Source organism: Xyrauchen texanus, chromosome 8 (genome assembly GCF_025860055.1).
Source record: "Xyrauchen texanus isolate HMW12.3.18 chromosome 8, RBS_HiC_50CHRs, whole genome shotgun sequence".
Classification (NCBI taxonomy): Eukaryota; Metazoa; Chordata; class Actinopteri; order Cypriniformes; family Catostomidae; genus Xyrauchen; species Xyrauchen texanus.
Window position 1 is genome coordinate 23,946,697 of NC_068283.1, and position 21,930 is coordinate 23,968,626.

Sequence of the window (21,930 nt, forward strand, 5' to 3'; positions counted from 1 at the left end):
AGCCTGGGCCTACTGGCCCGAAGGCGGCAGTCCAGGGGAGTCCTCGGCATCAGACACCGCACTCTCCGATGCAGCGGCGAGCTCATCTGCTTCGGACTCGGGAGGATAGACAGCCGGGCCGTGAGGCGAGCCGCTATCGCCGCGAGCGTGGACGGAGACCAGCGAGCGTGTCGGGAACGGGAGGTTCGCGGGGGCTACCCGGCGAAACTGCACCCGCTGCCGCCCCCAAATCGCTCCCAGCGCCAACCGCACCGTCCTTAATCCCGTGGGAAGGAGCAATGCGGGGTGCAGCTGGGGTGGCTTGCTTTCTGTTGAAAGCGAGCCACGACCGCAACGTGGTCATGGTCATGTTCTCGCAGTGAGAACATGAACCATCCACAAACGCCGCCTCGGTGTGATCGCGGCCCAAACACACGAGACAGCGCCTGTGGCCGTCTGAAGCAGAGAGCACTCTACCGCATCCAGGAACGACACAGGGGTGGAAAGGCATCTTGAAAAAGACGCGTCCTTAAAAGGACGTTCAACACCGCTGTGTTTGCTCTTTTAGAGAAAATTACTCTTTTAGTAAAAACTCTTTTAATACACAGTGTGTGTGTGTACGTGTCTGCGCTGTCGAAGCACTCAGGGGCAACAATGCACGCCGTGCAATGAGAAGGAGAAAGCCGCTGTTGTGCGCCGTCAAGATCCAACAGCATGCAGATCGTCAGAGGAAAACAGGAACGTTTAAGTGCCGTGTAACTCGCAGCAAACTGCAGACAGACCATCGGCTCGAAGAAATTTTCTGAATGAACTCCCGTATTTGCCCCGCTTAAATACCCGTATGTCCGGGGGCGGGGTATGCAAATACTGACTGCCAACTCCCATTGGCCCTTTTCAATAAGATCAGAGGTGAATATCGGCGCTCAAGAGAGACCCCTAGTGTCGCTTCTCCGACACAACGTGGAGAGAGCGACAGAAGGGGAACTCTGGTTCTTTAAGAGGCCATGTCCAACTAATGACTAGAGTTAAATGACATGACATTTCTCCACTTGGCTACACATGTTAAGCTCAATCGACAGCATCTATGGCAAAATGTTGATTACCCCAATAATTATTTTAATAAAATTAATTAATTACTTATCCTTACTTACCTTTAAAAAAAGCAAAAATCTGGGTTACAGTAAGGCACTTACAATGGAAGTTAATAAAGTCCAATCCATAAACATTAAAATACTCACTGTTTCAAAAGTATAGCCACGATACGTAAACAATATACGTTAACATGATTGCAGTGTGATAAAATGTCTTACTAAACTTTTCTGTGTAAATTATATAAAATATTACAACGTTGTTGCCAAGATGACAGCATAACACCCTTATACCCTAAAACGATTGTGAGGCGATGATTAAAAGAAATGTACCGCTCAAATAATGCACAAGATTCAAGAAAGGAATTAATGTAATAATGTAATAATACATACATTTATACATTTCTTTGTTCTGATAATTCCTCCTGTACATTTCCTTCCTGTAAACATACAGTAAGCAAAATTTCTCCCATAGAGTCAGCACAGTGCATTTATAGTCTTATTTCCCTCATGGCCAGCCCATCCCCTCTGAATAAAAGAGGACTCTTTCTGGTACACAGAGGTGCACTGCGTTCACCGAAAATAGAGCAGTGATGTCAATGCTGTGTTCAAGAGTTTCACATACTGATGATGTTACCTAATGATGACCAGTTCCCAACAATCTGTATCCATAAAATAACAGCAGATTTTCTTGAATGATTAACGTTTGTGTTAAAAGATCATCTGGTAATAAAAATGACTCTGAGGGAGTTCATTTGATATTACTATTGGATCAGACCAGCCAAACTGTGAGATATAATTGGTCCAATCAGATGCTGAGCTACAAGTAATCATCAAATTTATTTGGTCTAATAACAATGTAATAATTGTGTAACAGCAGTCTTATAACAATGTAATAAATGTCACATGCATATTCTTTTTTTTTTTTTTCTCTCTTCATATTCATATTATTATTACTCTTAAACTCCCTGAATTCCCAATTTTATTTGCCCCTATTTTTCTTCCCCTGATGCTCTCCTCTTTTCTAAGTACTGTCAGGCCTTGTGAACTGGGCTCTATATTTAACAGACCCTGCTCAACTGAACTTATCCTTACAGCTGCTGTAAAAATGTAATTTCAAAAAAGCTGCAGTACATATTGGGGCTTTCAAAGCCCTCAGACATGCACAGACGGTGAAGGAGTGGAAGAAAAAGAATTGAGGCAGATAAAGGGAAACAGAAAAAGGTACAAGGAGAAAGACTAAGGGTTACAGATGAGCCATGATGACATGGGAGTGGTAAAACAAACAATCACATCTTCAGCAGGGTTAAAATGTTTGAAAATTATACAAATTTGAAATATCTTGAATAGAGTTGTCACGATTATGAATTTGTTTCTGGTGGTTAGTTGTCATACAAATAATTGTGTATATCAGTTTTACTATCTATTTTGTTTATGTCAGTTACAGTGTACGCTTAATACATATAAACCTGATTCATTGATTCATTCAAACGTGAAAATTCATCATCTTTTACTTACCTTCAAATCATTTCTTTCATGGAACACAAAAGGAGATGTTAGACAGAATGTTATCCTCCGTCACCATTTACTTTCTCTGCATCTTTTTTCCACACAACAAAATTGATCAGTTACTGAAACTAGTATTCTAAATACGGGTATGGAACAACATGAGGGTGAGTAAATGATGGCAGAAAGTTAACCTAATAATGAACAATCCCTTTAAAATTTCATAGATTTAATGAGAATACTGTATATGATTGGAATTTTAAGTCCACAATAACTGCAGTTTGCAGTTATATCAAATAATCATGATTAGATCAAATAATTGTGATCAGGTCAGTATGTAATAAGCACGACAGGCCTAATCTTTAACTATAAACATAAGTGTGACAGCAGACCCAAACAAATCAGCATAGATGCTAACATCCATTGCATTTGTTCCTAAACCAGTACTTGTACATGTGTTCAGTCTGTGCTCCTTGATCTTTTGTAGCCTGGGCTCCTTCCCTGGAGCCAGCCAATAGACCAATGCTGCACAAAATGGCTACCCATGTCTTCCTCTCTACAGTGGCAGAGTGCATTGGTCCATGGCATCCAGCTGTGCATGTCACAGATGAAGCAGCCCCAGCCAGATGGTTGCCGCTCTCAGGTTGCACATTGCATGTATGCGGTGTCCTAAGATCTGCCATGGATGCTATCGTCCTCAGTTAGAAACAAGGAGGTCTATAATACCTGACAAAAAAATACATAAAAAATACTTCACAAAAGCTATCTGTTAGCATTCTCGTCCCTCTCAATGGAATTTGATCAGGTGGTGCATGCTGGCCCCCTGGAAGTACACAATTTGAAATATGCTCAAGTGCACTAATTTCTGCAGCCATTTTGTAGCCAATCATCTGAGCTATGGATGCCATGTGATTAATCTCTCTAGAGCTTCAATAAATAAATAAAATTCATGAAACGTTGACTGGCTGATGGTACCACAAGAACGTGTACAGTCCAAGTTCCCAAGCCCTTCACTAGTGAGTATACTGAGATGTGAAATAATTAAGATTCATTCACATTTTTAAAAGCCCATCAAAACAATTGTTTATGGCAAAATATCTGTTATAATAAAATATTTGCTATTAATAAATTACTTGCAAAAAAATAGATTACAGATTACTTGTTAGAATACACAGCTACATTTGAATAGCCATCAATGAAAATAGATGCAAAGATCTACTGCAAGGGCCAAATGGGCTATGCCAACCAGTCAAACTTTGACCCCCTGGATGGTAGGGTCAGATTGCAAGTTCCCCTCACCTTAGCGGTGAGTGCAGTTGCTAATAAAAGAAGGCAAAAAGAGTTAAACAAAAGACAATTAAATTAGTTCTTGAAGGTATCCATGTTCTTCAACAAATCTTTGAAGTGAATGAATGGCTCTTGAATGACACATTGACTCACTCTTAACACACAAAAGATGCTCAGTTTCCACCACCTACTTGTGTAAAGTTGTCATCTGCAGAAATGGTGACTGAACAAATCAGTGAACAAATCTGAACAAATCTTTTTGGTGAACGGATTCAAAAGACTAGAGCCACTGGGATTAATCAAATTCCCCACACAGATATTCTCATCTAATATCTTGACACTGTTGGAAAGAGTGCAGTGGAGAGTCTTGGGATGACAGATGCAAAGAACACCAGATCAACAAAATGTAATCTCAGAGAGAGAAATATTTGGATGCCTGCATCACGGTACTGAATGGGCTGTTTTATGTCATTACAGAGCAATGATGCTTTAGGGAGTGCATGGAACTGGATGTATTTCATCCCCCTCATCATCATCGGCTCCTTCTTCATGCTCAATCTTGTGCTGGGTGTACTCTCAGGGTAAGGAATACCTCTCAGGGAATGACTCTGTGTGTGAGCTGTATTCTTAGATTCAGCTATAGAGGCTAACCTTTTATCAGGCCTACACTTTTGGTACAGTTTCAACTTAGTTCAATGTACTGTTGTGCTGGAATTCCACTATTTATGAAGATTTTGTGGAATATGTGAGCAAATGCACACTTTGTAAAAATGGATGTATTAAAAAGGAATTAATTGACACGACACAACATCGAGTGAGTGACAGATAGGGAACGTCTTCTTATATACAGTATCTCTCTATGTATGTGCTTTTCTTTAGTCTGCCCCATGTTAATATCTGTTTGCATGCATGTGTGTGTGTGATACAGAGAGTTTGCGAAAGAGAGGGAGCGTGTGGAGAACAGGAGTGAGTTTCTTAAGTTAAGACGTCAACAGCAGATAGAGAGAGAGCTGAATGGATATCTGGAGTGGATCTGCAAAGCAGGTAAATGCCATAGAAAGAGCCATGAAATACTCCGCTACAGCCATGAACACAGACTATTTGTTTTGGCTTGTCCCTATTGATATGGATGTTTTACATATAAATGTCTCAGTCTTGAAACATACTGCAAATGCGTTACATTACTGTTTATGCTATCATTCACTGTTGATTTATCTAAAAGAGTGTTGGTTGTAATCTGATTATAAAGAAATTAAGTAAATATAGAATTTGTTTAGCGGAAAAAACACAGAAAAGTGTCACAGAAACATTTGTTATAATTTTAGAGAAGTAATTAGTAATTTGATGTGGATTACTATTTTTGAGTAAACCAACACTGATCTATAATCTCACAAAAGCTTTTAGGTAATACTTAAAACAACTTATACACTAAGCTAAGTTACTATTTGTATAACTAACATGTTTTTATGTAACAAACATTAATTTGGATATTTTTAATATACATGCAAATAATTATTATAAAAATTTGATTCATATATATATTTATATGTTAATAATACAGTATACACAATATGTACTGAAACTACTGATCTGTTCAGTATGTGTTAATAAACATTATCATAAATTGTTAACAGCTTTGGTTAATGAGCTATAGCAAAGCTTATACAGACTGTCCTCTTTTCCATCTATCTTGTATTTGAATTAAATCTTTAATTGTGTATAGAAGAAGTGATTCTGGCTGACGAGGACAATGACCCAGATGACCGGATGCCCTATGATGGTATTTACATGAACTTTTCCATCCTTCCTTCCTTTTCATGCCCCTCTCATTCCTTATTTACTCCCTCACTGGGACTAGGTGTTGATTTCTCGTTGTGAAGTAAGTGCGATATCAATAGCATGTTGGCTTTGCAGAGGGGTTGATACTGTATACTTCATGAACATGAGCACAGTTAACGTAGTGTTCATGAGCACAATTACATGCTCCCTCATTCTGTAGTTCACATGCAGAGGTTTGATTTGTCTACTTAATATTTGACCTGTATAATAGACATGACAGAATAGATAAATATGAACACTATAAAATGTCAAAATGTTCAATTGTTAACTTAAAGAGCTTTATCTACCTGTTCTGACCCTTAAATAAACTTTTATTGGTGTTAACTAATGCAGTCAGGTTAAAATAATTATTTAAATAATATATTTAAAGAAACCAGTTAATGTAGTTGCTACCACAGGTTTGTTACCCAACAAAACATTTTTGCATTGAAGTTGTCTCTCTGCCTATTTTTCTTTTCCCCATTGTGCCAATCTATTTATCTATTATCTGTTTTCTACTCTCCCATGCTGTGAGTTTGTGTCTCTCAAAATAACTGTGAGGTTACAAATATAGATTGAGTCATTGTGGTATATAACACACAGGATCAAGGAGGAGGCCTACCATCAAGAAGGGTAAAGCAGACCTGCTCGACACAGAGGATGGAGATGGAGACATAGGTATGCATGAGAGCCAAACACAAATGCATACTTTTATGGGGTGATGTAGCATAGTGGTTAAAATCTGAGCTGGAAAAAATGAAAATTTTTTGATTCAAACCCTGCAACGGTGCTCAATAGGCCCTCACTTAAATATTCCCCAAATATTTTAATAAAAACTGTATATCATGGAAAAAGCATAGTCGATTTACAATGAAGAAATTGCATTCTTTAGGGTTCAAGACCATATATATATATATATATATATATATATATATATATATATATATATATATATATATATATATATATATATATATATACCATTCTAAATTAATTCAATTGAATTAAATCAAGGTATTATACAATGCCATAATTGCATCACAGTACATATTAGTAAGGGGCCATTGTGCCCTTGAGTAAGGCACTTAACCTCAGGTTTGCTCCAGGAGGACCTTTCCTGTGAAAAAGTGAGTCACTCTGGATAAAAAGGTCTACTAAATTACTACTTACTTACCTGTTTACTTATATACTGTAATGAGTGGTGCTGGCAATGACAAAGTGCAATTTATTAATAAACGTGAAAACCCTAACTAAACATGTGAACTAAACTAAACATAAACATGAACATGACTTAACATAAACGTGGCTTGACATAAACATCTACACTCACATTCAATATTTGACAAAGGACAATGGTAAATATGAGGGCTTAAATACATAGACATGGGAGAACAATGATGAGGGAACCAATGAACAGACAGAACTGATAACAAGATAATAAAACAATAAACCAATGAAAACAAGACACATGAAAATTGAGGGAAAACAGGACATCACATGACTAGGAACACATGACATGAAGCAGGAACTAAACTTTTCAAAATAAAAGTCATGAAATGGGCATGGGGCATGGGACCAGGGAAGAGTCAATGAAAGATGGGGCCCTGAGATGCTCCAAGGGTGGAGCTGTGGAAGGTGAGGTTGTGAGATACTTGAGGTGTGACACCATGGAATTTGGTACCCAGAGATTAGCCGAAGACTCGAAGGGCCAGGGTGGAGCCGATGGAAGGGAGGACCAAGGCGGCGCTGGAGGCTCGGAGGAGCAAGGCAAAGCTGGGTGATTGGAAGACTGAGGCGGAGCCGGTGGGACTGAGGACCAAGGTGGAGCTGTAGGGAAGGAGGTCCCCGGTGGAGCTGATGGATCGAAGGGATGAGGCGTCCAGAGGATCGGAGAGCCAAGGTGGAGACAGATGACCGACAGACCAAGGAGGAGCCGGAGGGACGAGGGACCCCGACAAAGCCAACAGGCAGAAGGACCGCAGTAGAGCCGAGGGAATGCAGAGCCAAGGTGATCTCCAGGGACCAACAGGCCAAGGCGGATTCCAGGGCTCAGAGGGTCCAGGTGGGGTCTGAGGGTTGAAAGTTCCTCTTGCCTGCACAGGAGAACTAAGGGTGGGTACAAGGGTGGGAACCATCTCCAGGTCCAACTGCTCAGATGTGGCTATGACAAGGCGTTTAGCAGACTTAGGCGTGGCTGTGACATGGCATGGAGTAGGCTGAGGTGTTGCATGACATGGCATGGGAGCAGGCTGAGGTGTTGCTGTGACATGGCATGGTGCAGGCTGAGGTGTTGCTGTGACATGGCATGGAGCAGGCTGAGGCATTGCTGTGACATGGCATGGAGCAGACTTAGGGTCAGGAGCAAAAGACGGTGCTTGCTGAGCGACCATGATGAGGAACTCTGGCTCGGCGCCATGACGTGGAACTCCTGCTTGGCGGCCATGACGTGGAACTCCGGCTCGGCATCCACCTCCCCTACAGTGAACAAAGAACCAATAATCTGCAGGGCAAGGTTGATATACTGAGCCAGGCCATAAGTACACCGACCGCCAGGCATCAGGGAGGAAATTTCACACCTGCCTGGAAAATGTCCTTGAGGGCTACCTCATTAAAGTCCACCCAGCAGGCCAGAGTGCAGAATTCCTCCACATAGTCCTCCAGGAGACGATTCCCCTGACGCAGGAGTAGGAGTTGTATTGCTGTGTTCATTTGTGTCGGCCAGGTATTTCTGTAATGAGTGGTGCTGGCAATGATGATGATGAAGACGATGATGGGAAGAACCCAAGTGCAATTTATTAAATAAACGTGAAAACCCTAACTACACACGTGAACTAAACTAAACATGAACATGACTTGATTAAACATGGCTTGACTTAAACCTGGCTTGACATAAACGTGGCTTGACATATACATCTACACTCACATTCAATAGTTGACAAAGGACAATGGTAAACATGAGGGCTTAAATACATAGACATTTGAGAACAATGACGAGGGAACCAATGAACAGACAGAAGCAATAACAAGATAATAAAACAATAAAACCAATGAAAACAAGACACATGAACATGGAGGGAAAACAGGACATCACATGACTAGGAACACATGACATGAAACAGGAACTAAACTTTTCAAAATAAAAGACATGAAATACATGAACACCCACATTAAATATTACATGTACAATATACACATATTCAGATGCCACGTCAGAAAGCACTTTTCTATTTTTCTTTAATGCTAAGAAGGCATTCTGTCTTTGTTTGTTTTTTTGTGTGTTTTTTTGTGCCTTTCTGTTCATCAGGTTCTCCATTTGCACGGGGCAGTCTGAAGAGCTCGATGATGGAGGGCTCTTCCTTCCATAAAAAGGAGCGTCGACTGAGATTCTTTATCAGGCACATAGTGAAGACGCAGGCCTTCTACTGGTCTGTTCTGTGTCTGGTGGGACTGAACACATTGTGTGTGGCTGCTGTGCACTATGACCAGCCTGACCGGCTCTCTGACTTCCTTTGTAAGTCTGTCCGTACCTGTCCGTTTACTCATCAGTATCGATTTTCCTCTTAATTTAGTTTCTTTGATTCTTTATGCTCTAAGAGTTAACATATAAATGAACAGGGAGATAACGATGATCTTTTAGTGTTGCTTCTTTATCTTCCTTCTTTGTTTTCCCGCAGATTTTACTCTGGCACAGTAACAGAATACAGTTGTCAATCCTGTTTTGCTTAATATGGTTCCCACACAGTTTGGTTATAAACAAAAGTCACAAACATATTCAGTAACCAAAGTTGCTCCCTTAAATTTCCAAGACTCATAACCAAATTTTTATTGTAAGTTTGGTTAATCTGTACTGTATGAATGGAACTGGAGTGAAGTAGTTTCTATCAGATCATACAATAGCCACTTAAATCTGCCCAAATGCTTGTCTCGAGATATTTGATTTCTCAGGTTTTGGAGCTATAAGCTGTGTAATATCTGAAGTTTTTCGATGTTTAACTGTGTGAGCATAGTATATATTCCTCTCATTTATTCCTCTCTTGTTAGCGAGCCTCAATTATTCAAATCTAAGGCAAATTTATAATCTAAACACAAATTATGACGAAATGCACTGATGTTTTTGTTCTGGTAAGGTGTTCGTTTGGTGATATTTCTCCTGTTCGCACATATCCTTGAAATTCTTGACCTTGTAGTACTCGGCTAAAAGAGTGTTTTTCAAGATTATTGGTTAAAACTAATTGTAGGTGTGGTTTGGACGTGATGTTCCATATACACTTTCATCACAAAAGAACATTACATGTGGTCTGTGGTGTGTTTTGGATGTGATGAGTCTACTTTGATACTAATTTAAATTTTAAATATCACGCCCGGAATTTAGTTCAGTCTTGTTTTATGAGTTAGGAAACATTTCAAAGGTTAGACATGTCTTTAGTTTAAAAGATACAGGGAAGCTTATACATGCTTTTATATCGTCATGCCTTGATTGTTGTAATTAACTGTTTTCATCGCACTTTAGCATGGCTACAATCATTGCAAAATACTACAGCTAGACTTTTGACACAAACAAGGTCTTTTAATCATATTACTCCAGTTTTAGCTTCTTTTCATTCGTTACCAATACAGGGTTGATTGTAAGGTTTTATTAATTACTTATAAGGCATTACATTGCTTGGTGCCAGAATATTTAACAGAACTTTTAAAACCCTATGAAACAGTAAAAAATCTTAGATTTTCTTGTCATGAACTGAATTTGGCTGTTCCAAGATTTGTGTAGACTTGCTTTTGGTACTATATGAATGTGCTGTGTTTTACTGTGTGTGTTGCGTTTATTACTATGTGATGTGAACATGTTGTGTTTTACTGTGTGTTCATTTTTTATTTTATGTTTTGTGAAGCACGTTGTGCTTGATTTGCTGAAAGGTGCTATAGAAAAAAAAGAATTATTTCTTTATTTTCGTCAACAAACTCGTTTTAAAATGACAGCGTGCATAGTGTAAATGCAGGCTTAATTCACATATGGTGCTTTAGTTCGACTTCTTCCGATGTAAAAAATTAGGCTTTATTCTCTCTCTTTTTCCCATCTTTCTTACTCTCTCTGTCCTTTTGCACAAACTCTTTGCCCCTCTCTCCTCCATCCAGACTTTGCTGAGTTCATCTTCCTGGGGATCTTTATGTCAGAGATGTGTATTAAGATGTATGGACTGGGGACCAGGCCTTACTTTCACTCCTCCTTCAACTGTTTTGACTGCATTGTGAGTTTTTTAGTCACTTCTTGTTCCTCTTCTTCCTCCCAATCAAACCAGTTTTAGGGAAACCCAAGCAATATACCAGTTGTTTTTTTCTTTTTAAGATCTTGATTTCGATATAGTTATTTTGAAGATGAATTATACAGACTCTTTAGTTACACAAACCATTCACGATTCAAGTCTGTGTTAGTGTTTGGGACTTTGTTTTGTGGATTATTGTTATCGAATTATCTTTAAATGTGTGTTTTGTGTATGTGTGTGTGTGTGTGTGTGTCTTTGTTTCTCTATGTGTGAGACAGGTAATTTGTGGCAGCATTTTCGAGGTGCTCTGGGCTATGATCCAGCCAGGAACCTCGTTTGGGATCAGTGTGTTACGAGCTCTCAGGTTACTGAGGATCTTCAAAGTGACCAAGTGAGTCTCTCATGTCTTGAGTCTGATGTCTGTCTCTCTGTCCCATTCTTTGTCCATTAGAGTTTCCTGTCCACCTCCAAGCTGTCTCAGGAAGGACACAACATTGAAACTTTATTCTCTTCCATCTCTTTCTTTCCCTTCATCAGGTATTGGGCATCTCTGAGGAACTTGGTGGTGTCTTTGTTGAACTCCATGAAGTCCATCATCAGTTTACTCTTCCTCCTTTTCCTCTTCATCGTGGTGTTTGCCTTGCTCGGCATGCAGCTGTTTGGGGGACAGTCAGTACAACACTAAAACTCCTCGATTCCACACTACAAGCATAGCTTTTGTTCTACAAGGTTCCCATGGAAAACCTAGAAATATCAGGGAATTTTCAAATGTGATTTCAAGGCCTGGAAAAGCAATGGAAATTACTTAGATCTTAAAACGCTCCTGGACAAAGTTATTTCATTTTCTATAGTGAAAATCTTCCCACGTGATTTCAAAAATTATATATATATATATATATATATATATATATATATATATATATATATATATATAATTTTCCATATCCAGTAATGGATATGGAAATCCATATCCAGTAATCATGAATGACTGGAAAAGTCATATATGGAAAAGTCATGGATGGAGAAGAAATTTCATTGGTCAAAAAAGTTTGGGAACCCTGACTCAACATACCCGTTTTTTTTTTTTTTTAGTTTTTTTTATACATATTGTAATGATTGCTATGATGATTGCTGTCTTGTTTATATCAGCTGCTTAGAGATCTCATAATAATTCCATTTGGATATTGTAACAACAAATCTGTCTGTTCAGGTTTAATTTTGACTCCGGCACACCACCGACCAACTTTGATACCTTTCCTGCAGCAATAATGACTGTGTTTCAGGTGAGCAAAGTACCTGTCAATCAATGCGTGATAGTTATGTGAGCTTCCCTTGAGTTTGTTACTACAGCCGCTCCTCTGTGTCTCAGATCCTGACGGGTGAAGACTGGAACATGGTCATGTATGATGGGATTGAGTCTCAGGGTGGAGTCAAGAAGGGCATGGTGTTCTCTGTCTTCTTCATTGTTCTTACACTCTTTGGCAACTGTATCCAAACACCAAGCACTGCATGCTGACACAATTGTTTGAGTCACCCAATTTATGGATGTCCACGTGCACATATGCTAGTGTGGTCTTAACATGACTTTCCTTAACCCTCTGTGATCAGACACTTTGCTCAATGTGTTCTTGGCTATCGCAGTGGACAATCTGGCCAATGCACAAGAGCTCACCAAGGTAAACACACAAACAATCAGCTCCTAATTGTTATGCATTTTTACACCTTTCCTCCCATTTTGTCGCTCATGTTCTCAACTTTATTGGTAACCGTGCTTAACATAACCGAAAACATGTGCTGCTGCATTACACAGTTCTTTTCTTTAATGCACATTGTGGATGTAGCCATTTGTGACATGCTGAAGCCTTTTAGACATATAATTACTACATATACTCTATGCACAGTTCCAGATACAAGGACCAAGTCCCATATTTTGAGCCGTTTTTCCAGACCAGGCCCATTTTTTTTTAGAGAGATCTGGTAAGATTGCAACTGGTATATCACCTTCCCTTTTCACAGAGTACTATTGGTTCTTTACTTTCTTTCCAACCGGTTACCAGTTGAAAAGGAGGCTGCGGAATGCCAGAACTGGAACAAATAAAATACAGTTTCTGCTGAGAACAAACCGAAATGAAAAACACTTTGTTTTTAGTCCCTGGTTTTAATATTGTGTTTCTCTCATTGTACAGGATGAACAGGAGGAAGAGCAGGCAGCCAATCAGAAAATGGCTCTACAGAAGGCCAAGGAAGTAGCTGAGGTCAGCCCACTGTCAGCAACCAACCTCTCCATTGCAGCGTGAGTATCTCTCTCTCTCTCTCTCTCTCTCTCTCTCTCTCTCTCTCTCTCTCTCCTGCTGTAACATTTTCTCTCCACAAAACCCCGGACTACCTTCTCATGTTTGTGTTAATGTCTTCAGATTTGTAAAGTTATTTTATTAGTCACCTATACGCATACAATGCATTCAAAGATTTCTGACATTTGTTCTTCTTTAATTACATCTACCAGGACTACTGCTTATGTTGTTCTCACAGAAAGCTGTAGACGATTCAGACATAAACTATTTTTCTTAAAGGTTTCTATAACAGTGAGCACCTAAATGCATCTTACAAATAAACAAATATTCTCTTTGCATGAAGTCATGAAGTGTGTTTTCCTGAGTCAAATATTTGTCGCAAATCCATGTAAAACCAAAAACTCCCAAATACTATACAGTATGTAATTGTCTGTAAATGTTCAGAGCAACTGCAATGGTGAACCACATTCTCAAACTGGGGATGGAATTAAATTTAAGTGCTTAACCTCTTGGAGCAGGTGCACGTTTTTGCTTTTTTCTATTATGTGTGTCATACATTTCTGAATTTGTGCTTCTGTGTGTGTGTTCAACCATTTAAAAGCGAATCTATGATCTGCACAGTTCTGCACACACAACCCTACTGAAAGAAAGAAAGAAAGAAAGAAAGAAAGAAAGAAAGAAAGAAAGAAAGAAAGAAAGAAAGAGAAAGAAAATGAGATAGCAGGGTAGAGAGAGACTGATGTTCCATGTTTCTCACATACTGTTTTCCTCCTCAGTGTGACAGTAAACTCTGAGAGTCTCGATGCAACAGAACAATTTCTGGACTGGTATTTATTCATTTATACTCTTTAGTTTTTTTTTAAGCGTCTCTCTTTTTGCCCCACACCTCCTGCTCTTCTCCCATCAGCCTTTTCAACGTGTGCATTTCCTGTGCTGTTCCCTGCTCTGTTTTCTAGTCGCGCTGGGTGGGATAGGATGGGTTTTGACTCCTCGTCTCTCTCTCTCTCACTTCTGTCTTCCTCTCTTGCTCTTCATCCTGCAAATCATCTCCTGCTGTTCTCCTCTTATCTCCTTGACTTTCTTTCTTTCACATGCTTTGCTCCAAGGGTTGTGCGCCTGTGATGTGTTTACTCCCAGAACTATTATAGTTATCTTCTTTCTCTCTGGTGTGTGTGTGTGTGTGTGTGTGTGTGTGTGTGTGTGTGTGTGTGGGACAGAAAGAAAGAGAGAGAGATAGATTGTGTGCATGTGCTTAGAAGGTGTCCATCCTATGTACTATGAGATGGGCTTGGGTGTGTGAGATGGGTATGTGTTTTGTGAGTTTAATTTAAGCAGTTCAGTCATCCTCTTTAACAAATTGTATTTGGTAGCTTGTGGGTGGGCATTTTCTAGCCTGCGGTAGCTGCTGCAACATCACCTTTCCCTCTTGACGATTATCAATCTTCAATCCACTGTATATCTGTCTATGTATATTTTTCTATTTCCTATGCAGTAAGGAGCAACAGATGAACCATAAAGGTTGTAAGTCAGTATGGGAACAGCGCACCAGTGAGTTGAGGAGGCAGACCCTGATGAACAGCAGAGAGGCTCTTTACAATGAGTTGGAACCTGAAGACCGCTGGAAGGTAAGCAGAAGAAATAAGATTGAGAGGAAAGAGAAGTTTGGTGAAGGAGGACAAATTGTACGCTATAATACACTACATGGCCAAAAGTATGTGGAAGACCACTTTTGGCTACACACATTACTAACAGGTGTATAAAATTGAGCATACCGCCACTTAATCTCCCTTGACAAAACGGCGATCTTTGCTGTTCCAGCATGACAATGCCTTGTGTACAAAGCAAAGTCCATAAAAATGGTTTACTGAAGGCCCCATCGCCCAACATCAGTGCTTGAGCCCATGGATGCCTCTTGTACCTGAATGGGAGCAAATCCCTACAGCCATGTTCAACAACTAGTGGAAAGCCTTCCCAAGAATAAAGGAAGCTGGTACAGCAGCAAAAAAGAACAACCTCCCTATTAATGTCAGTGGTTTTGAAATGAAATGTTCAAAAAGCACATATGGGTTTGATTTTTGGGTTTTCATATACTTTGGGCCATGTAGAGGATTTTTTTATATATATATATATATATATATATATATATATATATATATATATATATATATATATATTTTCTTGCTCTACTTCCTCTCTTTCTATATTCATCTTTTCCCACCATTTCACACTTTTTCTCTGCTCTCCTCCTGGTTTCTCTCCTCTCACCCTGTCTACCACCATCCTGTCTCAACCATCTTTCCTTCTCTTCTCACAATGATGTCTGTCAATATTTCTCTCTGTTCTCACTCTCTAGGTCTCATTCTCCCGTAACATCCGTCCTGATATGAAGACCCATCTGGACCGCCCGCTGGTCGTGGATCCTCAGGAGAACCGAAACAACAACACCAACAAATCCCGGCCCGGTGAGGGCCAACCCCTGCGCACTCATCAGCTCCTGCACAAACAGCCAAACTTCAATGATGGTGAGAGTGGTGGAGGAGGGTCCGGACCCTGGCCACCATTGGAAAGAGGGGACTCCACAGGATCTCATCGGAGTCTGTTAGGCTCCGAAATACGGCAGCCGGAGGAGGATGTTAGAGAATCCCACAGCAGACATCAGCACTGCAGACAGGCCCGTCAACATCGCAATCACCCAGAGGGAGAGGGTGGAGGGAGAAGACACAAGAGCAAAGGCAGGGAAAGAGAACCTGAGTGTGAGCAGGCAGATGGAGGAGAGTGTAAATACAGTAGTCATCGGCATGACTGTAAGGGACGGAAAGAGAGAGTGGAGAGGGTGCGACACCGTACCAGGAAGTGAGTTCTACTGAAATTTATCTACAAAGGTGTGAATTCAGAAAACAGTTGCACCACCTATTTTTGTGGTATAGCAGCACAAAAACCCGCATCTGATTCACTATCCATCCATCATCCAGTTTAGACACTAAATGTGCTCATATAGTGCTGCTCCATGAGTATGTAAATTAAAGAATTAGTTAATCCAAAATTAAAATTCTATCATTAAATACTCACCCTAATTTCACTCCAAACAACTTCTGTGGAACACAAAAGGATTTTTTTTTTGGCTAAAACTACACAGACAGTGTGTGCAAAATATTATGCTATCAGCGGGTGCAATTCCTTCTTGATGAATTCCCTTCAGAATATCATAAAAAACTGTTTTAAACTTTTTTTTTATCTCTTTCTCTTCTTTCTTCAGGGATGGTCATGGGAGTGGCCCCACTCTCTCCACAACCCGCCCCATTCAGAAGACTCTGTCCAGACAGGACAGTCAATACAGTGAGGACCTAGACAACGCCATGAACAACAAGCTCGCCACTCAACCGCCTAGTAACTCCACCCCACATGATAGTCTGCTCAACCTGGCCAACAGTGCCCACACTGCCGGCCTGGCTCACACTGGAACTGAGAGCAGCCTCATTCTTACCAACCCTTCGTCTACCATTGCTAATGTTTCTAGCACTGGTAACCTGGGCATGACACCCGATTACACTGCTGTAGACATTCCACCCATGTTCCCCTCCAGTAATGCCATCCTACAGGGTGAGAGAAAGAAATAGGGAGATAGTACAAGAGGATAAGTGCTACAGTTTTTGATTGTTGAACTATCTTTCTGACCTTGTTGATTCCCTTTCGTACCACTTCACAGTCAATAAGAATGCCAACACTGAGCCCCTGCCCAAGAAAGAAGATACCAAGGGTGACGATGATGATGATGTTAAAAATGATGGAGGGCCTAAGCCCATGCCACCCTTCACCTCAATGTTCATCCTGTCTACCACCAACCCGTGAGTACATAGTCAACTTTGTTACACTTGTCATCAACTTCCAGCCCAAGCTATCAGTCCTTCCACTATGGTTCTTGCAGTTGAAATTCAACTGCAAGAAAGTCAACATGAAATTAAAATGGACCCTGTTTACTTACACAATACATGTCCCTGATCTTATTTGTGCATATTTCATCTGTGCACATTATAAAAAATGTTTCTCTTTGTAATCTTTAATTGTACAGTAAATATATTTAATAACTAGCTCTGCCTCTGAAACGACTTTCCCTTTTTTGCTGATGTCACCAATCCATATTTGTTTTCAACCCCAACCTACCAACCACCTGACTTCATACTTGTATAAAACTGGGTCCAGTTAATTTGTGATGGATAAAATAAAGTCTTGTCCTACTTTTTTGTCATGGAATACCCTGTTTCTCTCTGAAATATTACAGATTATGAAATGAATATGGCTTGTGAGCACAATTTCACGTTGACCTTTTCTATATTAGTTGTTATTAACATTTTATTTACACTCACCTAAAGGATTATTAGGAACACCTGTTCAATTTCTCATTAATGTAATTATCTAATCAACCAATCACATGGCAGTTGCTTCAATGCATTTAGGGGTGTGGTCCTGGTCAAGACAATCTCCTGAACTCCAAACTGAATGTCAGAATGGAAAAGAAAGGTGATTTAAGCAATTTTGAGCGTGGCATGGTTGTTGGTGCCAGACGGGCCGGTCTGACTATTTCACAATCTGCTCAGTTACTAGGATTTTCACGCACAACCATTTCTAGGGTTTACAAGAACGGTGTGAAAAGGGAAAAACATCCAGTATGCGGCAGTCCTGTGGGCAAAAATGCCTTGTTAATGCTAGAGGTCAGAGGAGAATGGGCCGCCTGATTCAAGCTGATAGAAGAGCAACTTTGCCTGAAATAACCACTCGTTACAACCGAGGTATGCAGCAAAGCATTTGTGAAGCCGCAACATGCACAACCTTGAGGTGGATGGGCTACAACAGCAGAAGACCCCACCGGGTACCACTCATCTCCACTACAAATAGGAAAAAGAGGCTACAATTTGCAAGAGCTCACCAAAATTGGACAGTTGAAGACTGGAAAAATGTTGCCTGGTCTGATGAGTCTCGATTTCTGTTGAGACATTCAGATGGTAGAGTCAGAATTTGGCGTAAACAGAATGAGAACATGGATCCATCATGCCTTGTTACCACTGTGCAGGCTTTGGTGGTGGTGGAATGGTGTGGGGGATGTTTTCTTGGCACACTTTAGGCCACTTAGTGCCAACTGGGCATCGTTTAAATGCCACGGCCTACCTGAGCATTGTTTCTGACCATGTCCATCCCTTTATGGCCACCATGTACCCATCCTCTGATGGCTACTTCCAGCAGGATAATGCACCGTGTCACAAAGCTCGAATCATTTCAAATTGGTTTCTTGAACATGACAATGAGTTCACTGTACTAAAATGTCCCCCACAGTCACCAGATCTCAACCCAATAGAGCATCTTTGGGATGTGGTGGAACGGGAGCTTCGTGCCCTGGATATGCATCCCACAAATCTCCATCAACTGCAAGATGCTATCCTATCAATATGGGACAACATTTCTAAAGAATGCTTTCAGCACCTTGTTGAATCAATGCCACGTATAATTAAGGCAGTTCTGAAGGCGAAAGGGGGTCAAACACAGTATTAGTATGGTGTTCCTAATAATCCTTTAGGTGAGTGTATATTTTAAATGTTCTTATTCTAAGTTTTTAAGCTTTTATGAACTTGTGTGTGAAACATTTAAGGTTTCGGAGGTTGTGCCACTATATCGTGACACTCAGATATTTTGAGATGTGTATTCTGCTGGTCATTGCGATGAGCAGTATTGCCCTGGCTGCAGAAGACCCCGTCTGGCCGGAATCCCCCCGCAACAATGTGAGTCAGTCCTACACATCAATCCATGCCAGTCCCCATTTAGGTCTGTTCACTGTGGTACAATGTGGTTCAGTCCATATTTGTGATTTTAACTAGTAGCCATTTCATCCATCCATCCACCCCCCAACCCCCCATCTATGTGTCTTTTCATCCATTTTTGCATCTTTTAATCATGTTGATTCATCCTCAGTTTTCTTGCTGAGTTCTAATACTGCATTTCTCATTTGCGTTTTCAGGTCCTGCGCTACTTTGACTATGTTTTCACAGGTGTTTTCACCTTTGAGATGCTCATTAAGGTACACATTCTGTCCTCCATAGCAGCCTAGGCTGTGACCATTCTTTACACATTGTACTTATATAGATTACACTAATTTGTTGAGTGGAGTCAGCCTTGTGTTACACAGGAATCTGAAATAGTTTTTGCACTCTTTTCAAGATGACAATGATTTTAAGATCATTGCCACTGCTCCACTTAATACAACTGTAATAATGGAATTTAAAAGAGATTTATTTTTTAAGTGCCTGAACATATTATGCATTTATTATTTGCATGTTTACTTTCTGCATTTCAGATGGTGGATTTAGGTCTTGTTCTTCATCAAGGCTCATATTTCCGTGACTTATGGAACATCCTGGACTTTATAGTGGTTAGTGGTGCCCTGGTGGCGTTCGCCTTCTCGTAAGTGTCATCCAGGCCCCAGCGTTCATGCCTCAGCCCTCTCTCCTCCCCTGCTTGCTGCCACGCCTTGTCCTTCCCCATCTGCTCCCTACAGGTCAAACGCCTCAGTGCAGTCAGCACAGCTCTCCGCCACCCTGGAGCGCCAGCCTGCTACCCATAAAGCCCATCACTCTCTCTCTCTCTCTCTCTCTCTCTCTCTCTCTCTCTCTCTCTCTCATTCCTTCTTTCATTTTCTCTATTTTATCTCATTGTTTTTCCTTATCTTTTCCTTCATCTTTCCTTCCTTCCCCAGCGTTTGGCAAATCTTTACCACCTTCCTTTCCTGCTCTTGCCCCTCCCCACATTCAGCCCCAGTTTATCACTACATCTCCAAACTCTGTGCCAGTTCCCTACCCTACCCTGCCCTGCCTACCATGCACTGTGTTTTGCCCAGTGCCTACCCAGTGGGTGCACTTGGGCCCATTTCCATGAGGGTGATAACCCTGCCTGGGCACCTGTAACCCTTTAGTGCCCAGGACTCTCTGGAGCATCCTGCCTCACACACCTCAGGTATTTCCACTCTCAATCTTCTACCCTAACTACCCAGCTTTAAGAAATGATAGACAAAAGAGCAGTATTCAAGGGGCCATATCATACACCCAACACTGTTTTTTGTTTGTTTGTTTGTTTGTTGGTTGGTTGGTTTTTGCATCAAAACTAGTCATAGTTAGTGTTACTTGATTATTTTCCAGACTGTTTTTGATACTTTTTTATATTGTATGTAACTGACCCCTGTTATGATTGGCTAACCTCTTTGCATGAGAAATGAGTAACAATGTTTACTCATGGCTTGCTGGTTTGCATTTGGGCCCAGTAGGGTTCATAAAGCAATCCGTGCTGAAATGTGCTGCTCAATCTGTGAGGGTTGGACCAAAATGGTGAGGGACCTTGTTAAAGATAAACTTCAAACTCTAATTTTGAATGATCCTTTAGCCATGCAGAGCTGCAGGTGCTACCCTATAGAAAGGTGGATCTGTCTTTATAAAACTGGAAGAAATGCATGTGAATGGTTGTTTTTTAGATCCAGGCTTAGTAAGGAACATGTGAGAGGATTCTGGAATAGAAGCAACTAGGCACAAAACCTGAAATGCAAGCATGAATGGAAGAAATATGATCTCAGATCAATCGTTTTTCTTCCTAAAATACCAGAATCTGAATGCTTTGAATTGGTAATATTATATGATCATGTGCATGTGTTAATGTGCATCTTTATCAGTCCCTGAACAGCTATAAACATTTTCCACATTAAAACTCCATGCAACACTGCAAGAGAGTAGAACATTGGTTGGGAGGAAAAACATAGAGCTTGCAAACAGCATTGATAATTCTTCCCAGCATGGTTTTCTTATAGAAGAACCACTAATCCCACCCCCATTTGCACTCACCTCCTTTTGCTCTGGCATGAAATAAGTAGAAATGAGTTCTTATTAGAATATAGTCATTTGGATATGTCTGTCTTTGCCTTATGAATCTATCCCACTTCTTCCTATCATTACTAGATTCTCCTGTTTTCATTTCTCTCCCTCCCTCCCTCTCTCTTCACACAGCTGGAGAGCGCTCAGAACGGCAGGCGCTCTGGGGTGACTGTGGCGCTCCCTGGCAGTGAGCGTGGGAACAGTTCCCATACATGTGCTTTCTCTTCAGTCTGTGTTTTAACCGTTTACTCAATTTCAGGGAGTGACTCCTTGTATTTGTGTGTATCTGTGCATGCTTGTTTTGTATTGTGTATGTATTTTTTAGGGCTGTCAATTTAACATGTTTATTATAATAATTAAAAAAAGAACACATATAAACATGTCCCTTGACATACATGCAACAAACTAATGGCAACATACCTCCACAACGCAAACTTACATAGAGCAGGCAGCACAAAAAGAGTACAGCTCAGGTTATTTCGCCAGAGTCAAGCAGTGAAGGGGGAGAGGAGTGATGAAACACTTGTTTTCTGTTCATTTATTCAGACATGTCAGCTACCTGTGCATGTGTCAACTATATTTATAACATAATCAAGTCAGATACAACGAAACTGAAAATGCACATAGGACGATGTTAAATTCACAACACCTAGACTGTAAAGGTATGTGATAATTATAATACATTTCAATAAATAAAAAAGCACTATAGTCAGTAAACAGTAAGCTATATATTTATTGTGAATATACTAATGATATTCAATAAATCACAGCAATTTGATAGGGAACATGATGTATA

The 21,930-nt window shown here is 40.5% G+C and overlaps 1 protein-coding gene across 1 annotated transcript in view; it reads left to right on the forward strand.

Annotated features, from left to right (window-relative positions):
- cacna1aa (calcium channel, voltage-dependent, P/Q type, alpha 1A subunit, a) overlaps positions 1-21,930 on the forward strand; it is a 123,340-nt gene that overhangs the window by 44,014 nt on the left and 57,396 nt on the right. The window contains exons 7-26 of the mRNA XM_052131564.1: positions 4,338-4,441; positions 4,789-4,904; positions 5,584-5,640; positions 6,282-6,356; positions 8,983-9,189; positions 10,812-10,924; positions 11,218-11,330; positions 11,477-11,608; positions 12,150-12,222; positions 12,309-12,426; positions 12,548-12,615; positions 13,126-13,232; positions 14,007-14,057; positions 14,723-14,855; positions 15,584-16,083; positions 16,487-16,830; positions 16,937-17,075; positions 18,872-19,001; positions 19,238-19,297; positions 19,574-19,680. Of these exons, the coding sequence (XP_051987524.1) occupies positions 4,338-4,441; positions 4,789-4,904; positions 5,584-5,640; positions 6,282-6,356; positions 8,983-9,189; positions 10,812-10,924; positions 11,218-11,330; positions 11,477-11,608; positions 12,150-12,222; positions 12,309-12,426; positions 12,548-12,615; positions 13,126-13,232; positions 14,007-14,057; positions 14,723-14,855; positions 15,584-16,083; positions 16,487-16,830; positions 16,937-17,075; positions 18,872-19,001; positions 19,238-19,297; positions 19,574-19,680 (2,747 nt within the window). The remainder of the gene's footprint in view (positions 1-4,337; positions 4,442-4,788; positions 4,905-5,583; positions 5,641-6,281; positions 6,357-8,982; positions 9,190-10,811; positions 10,925-11,217; positions 11,331-11,476; positions 11,609-12,149; positions 12,223-12,308; positions 12,427-12,547; positions 12,616-13,125; positions 13,233-14,006; positions 14,058-14,722; positions 14,856-15,583; positions 16,084-16,486; positions 16,831-16,936; positions 17,076-18,871; positions 19,002-19,237; positions 19,298-19,573; positions 19,681-21,930) is intronic.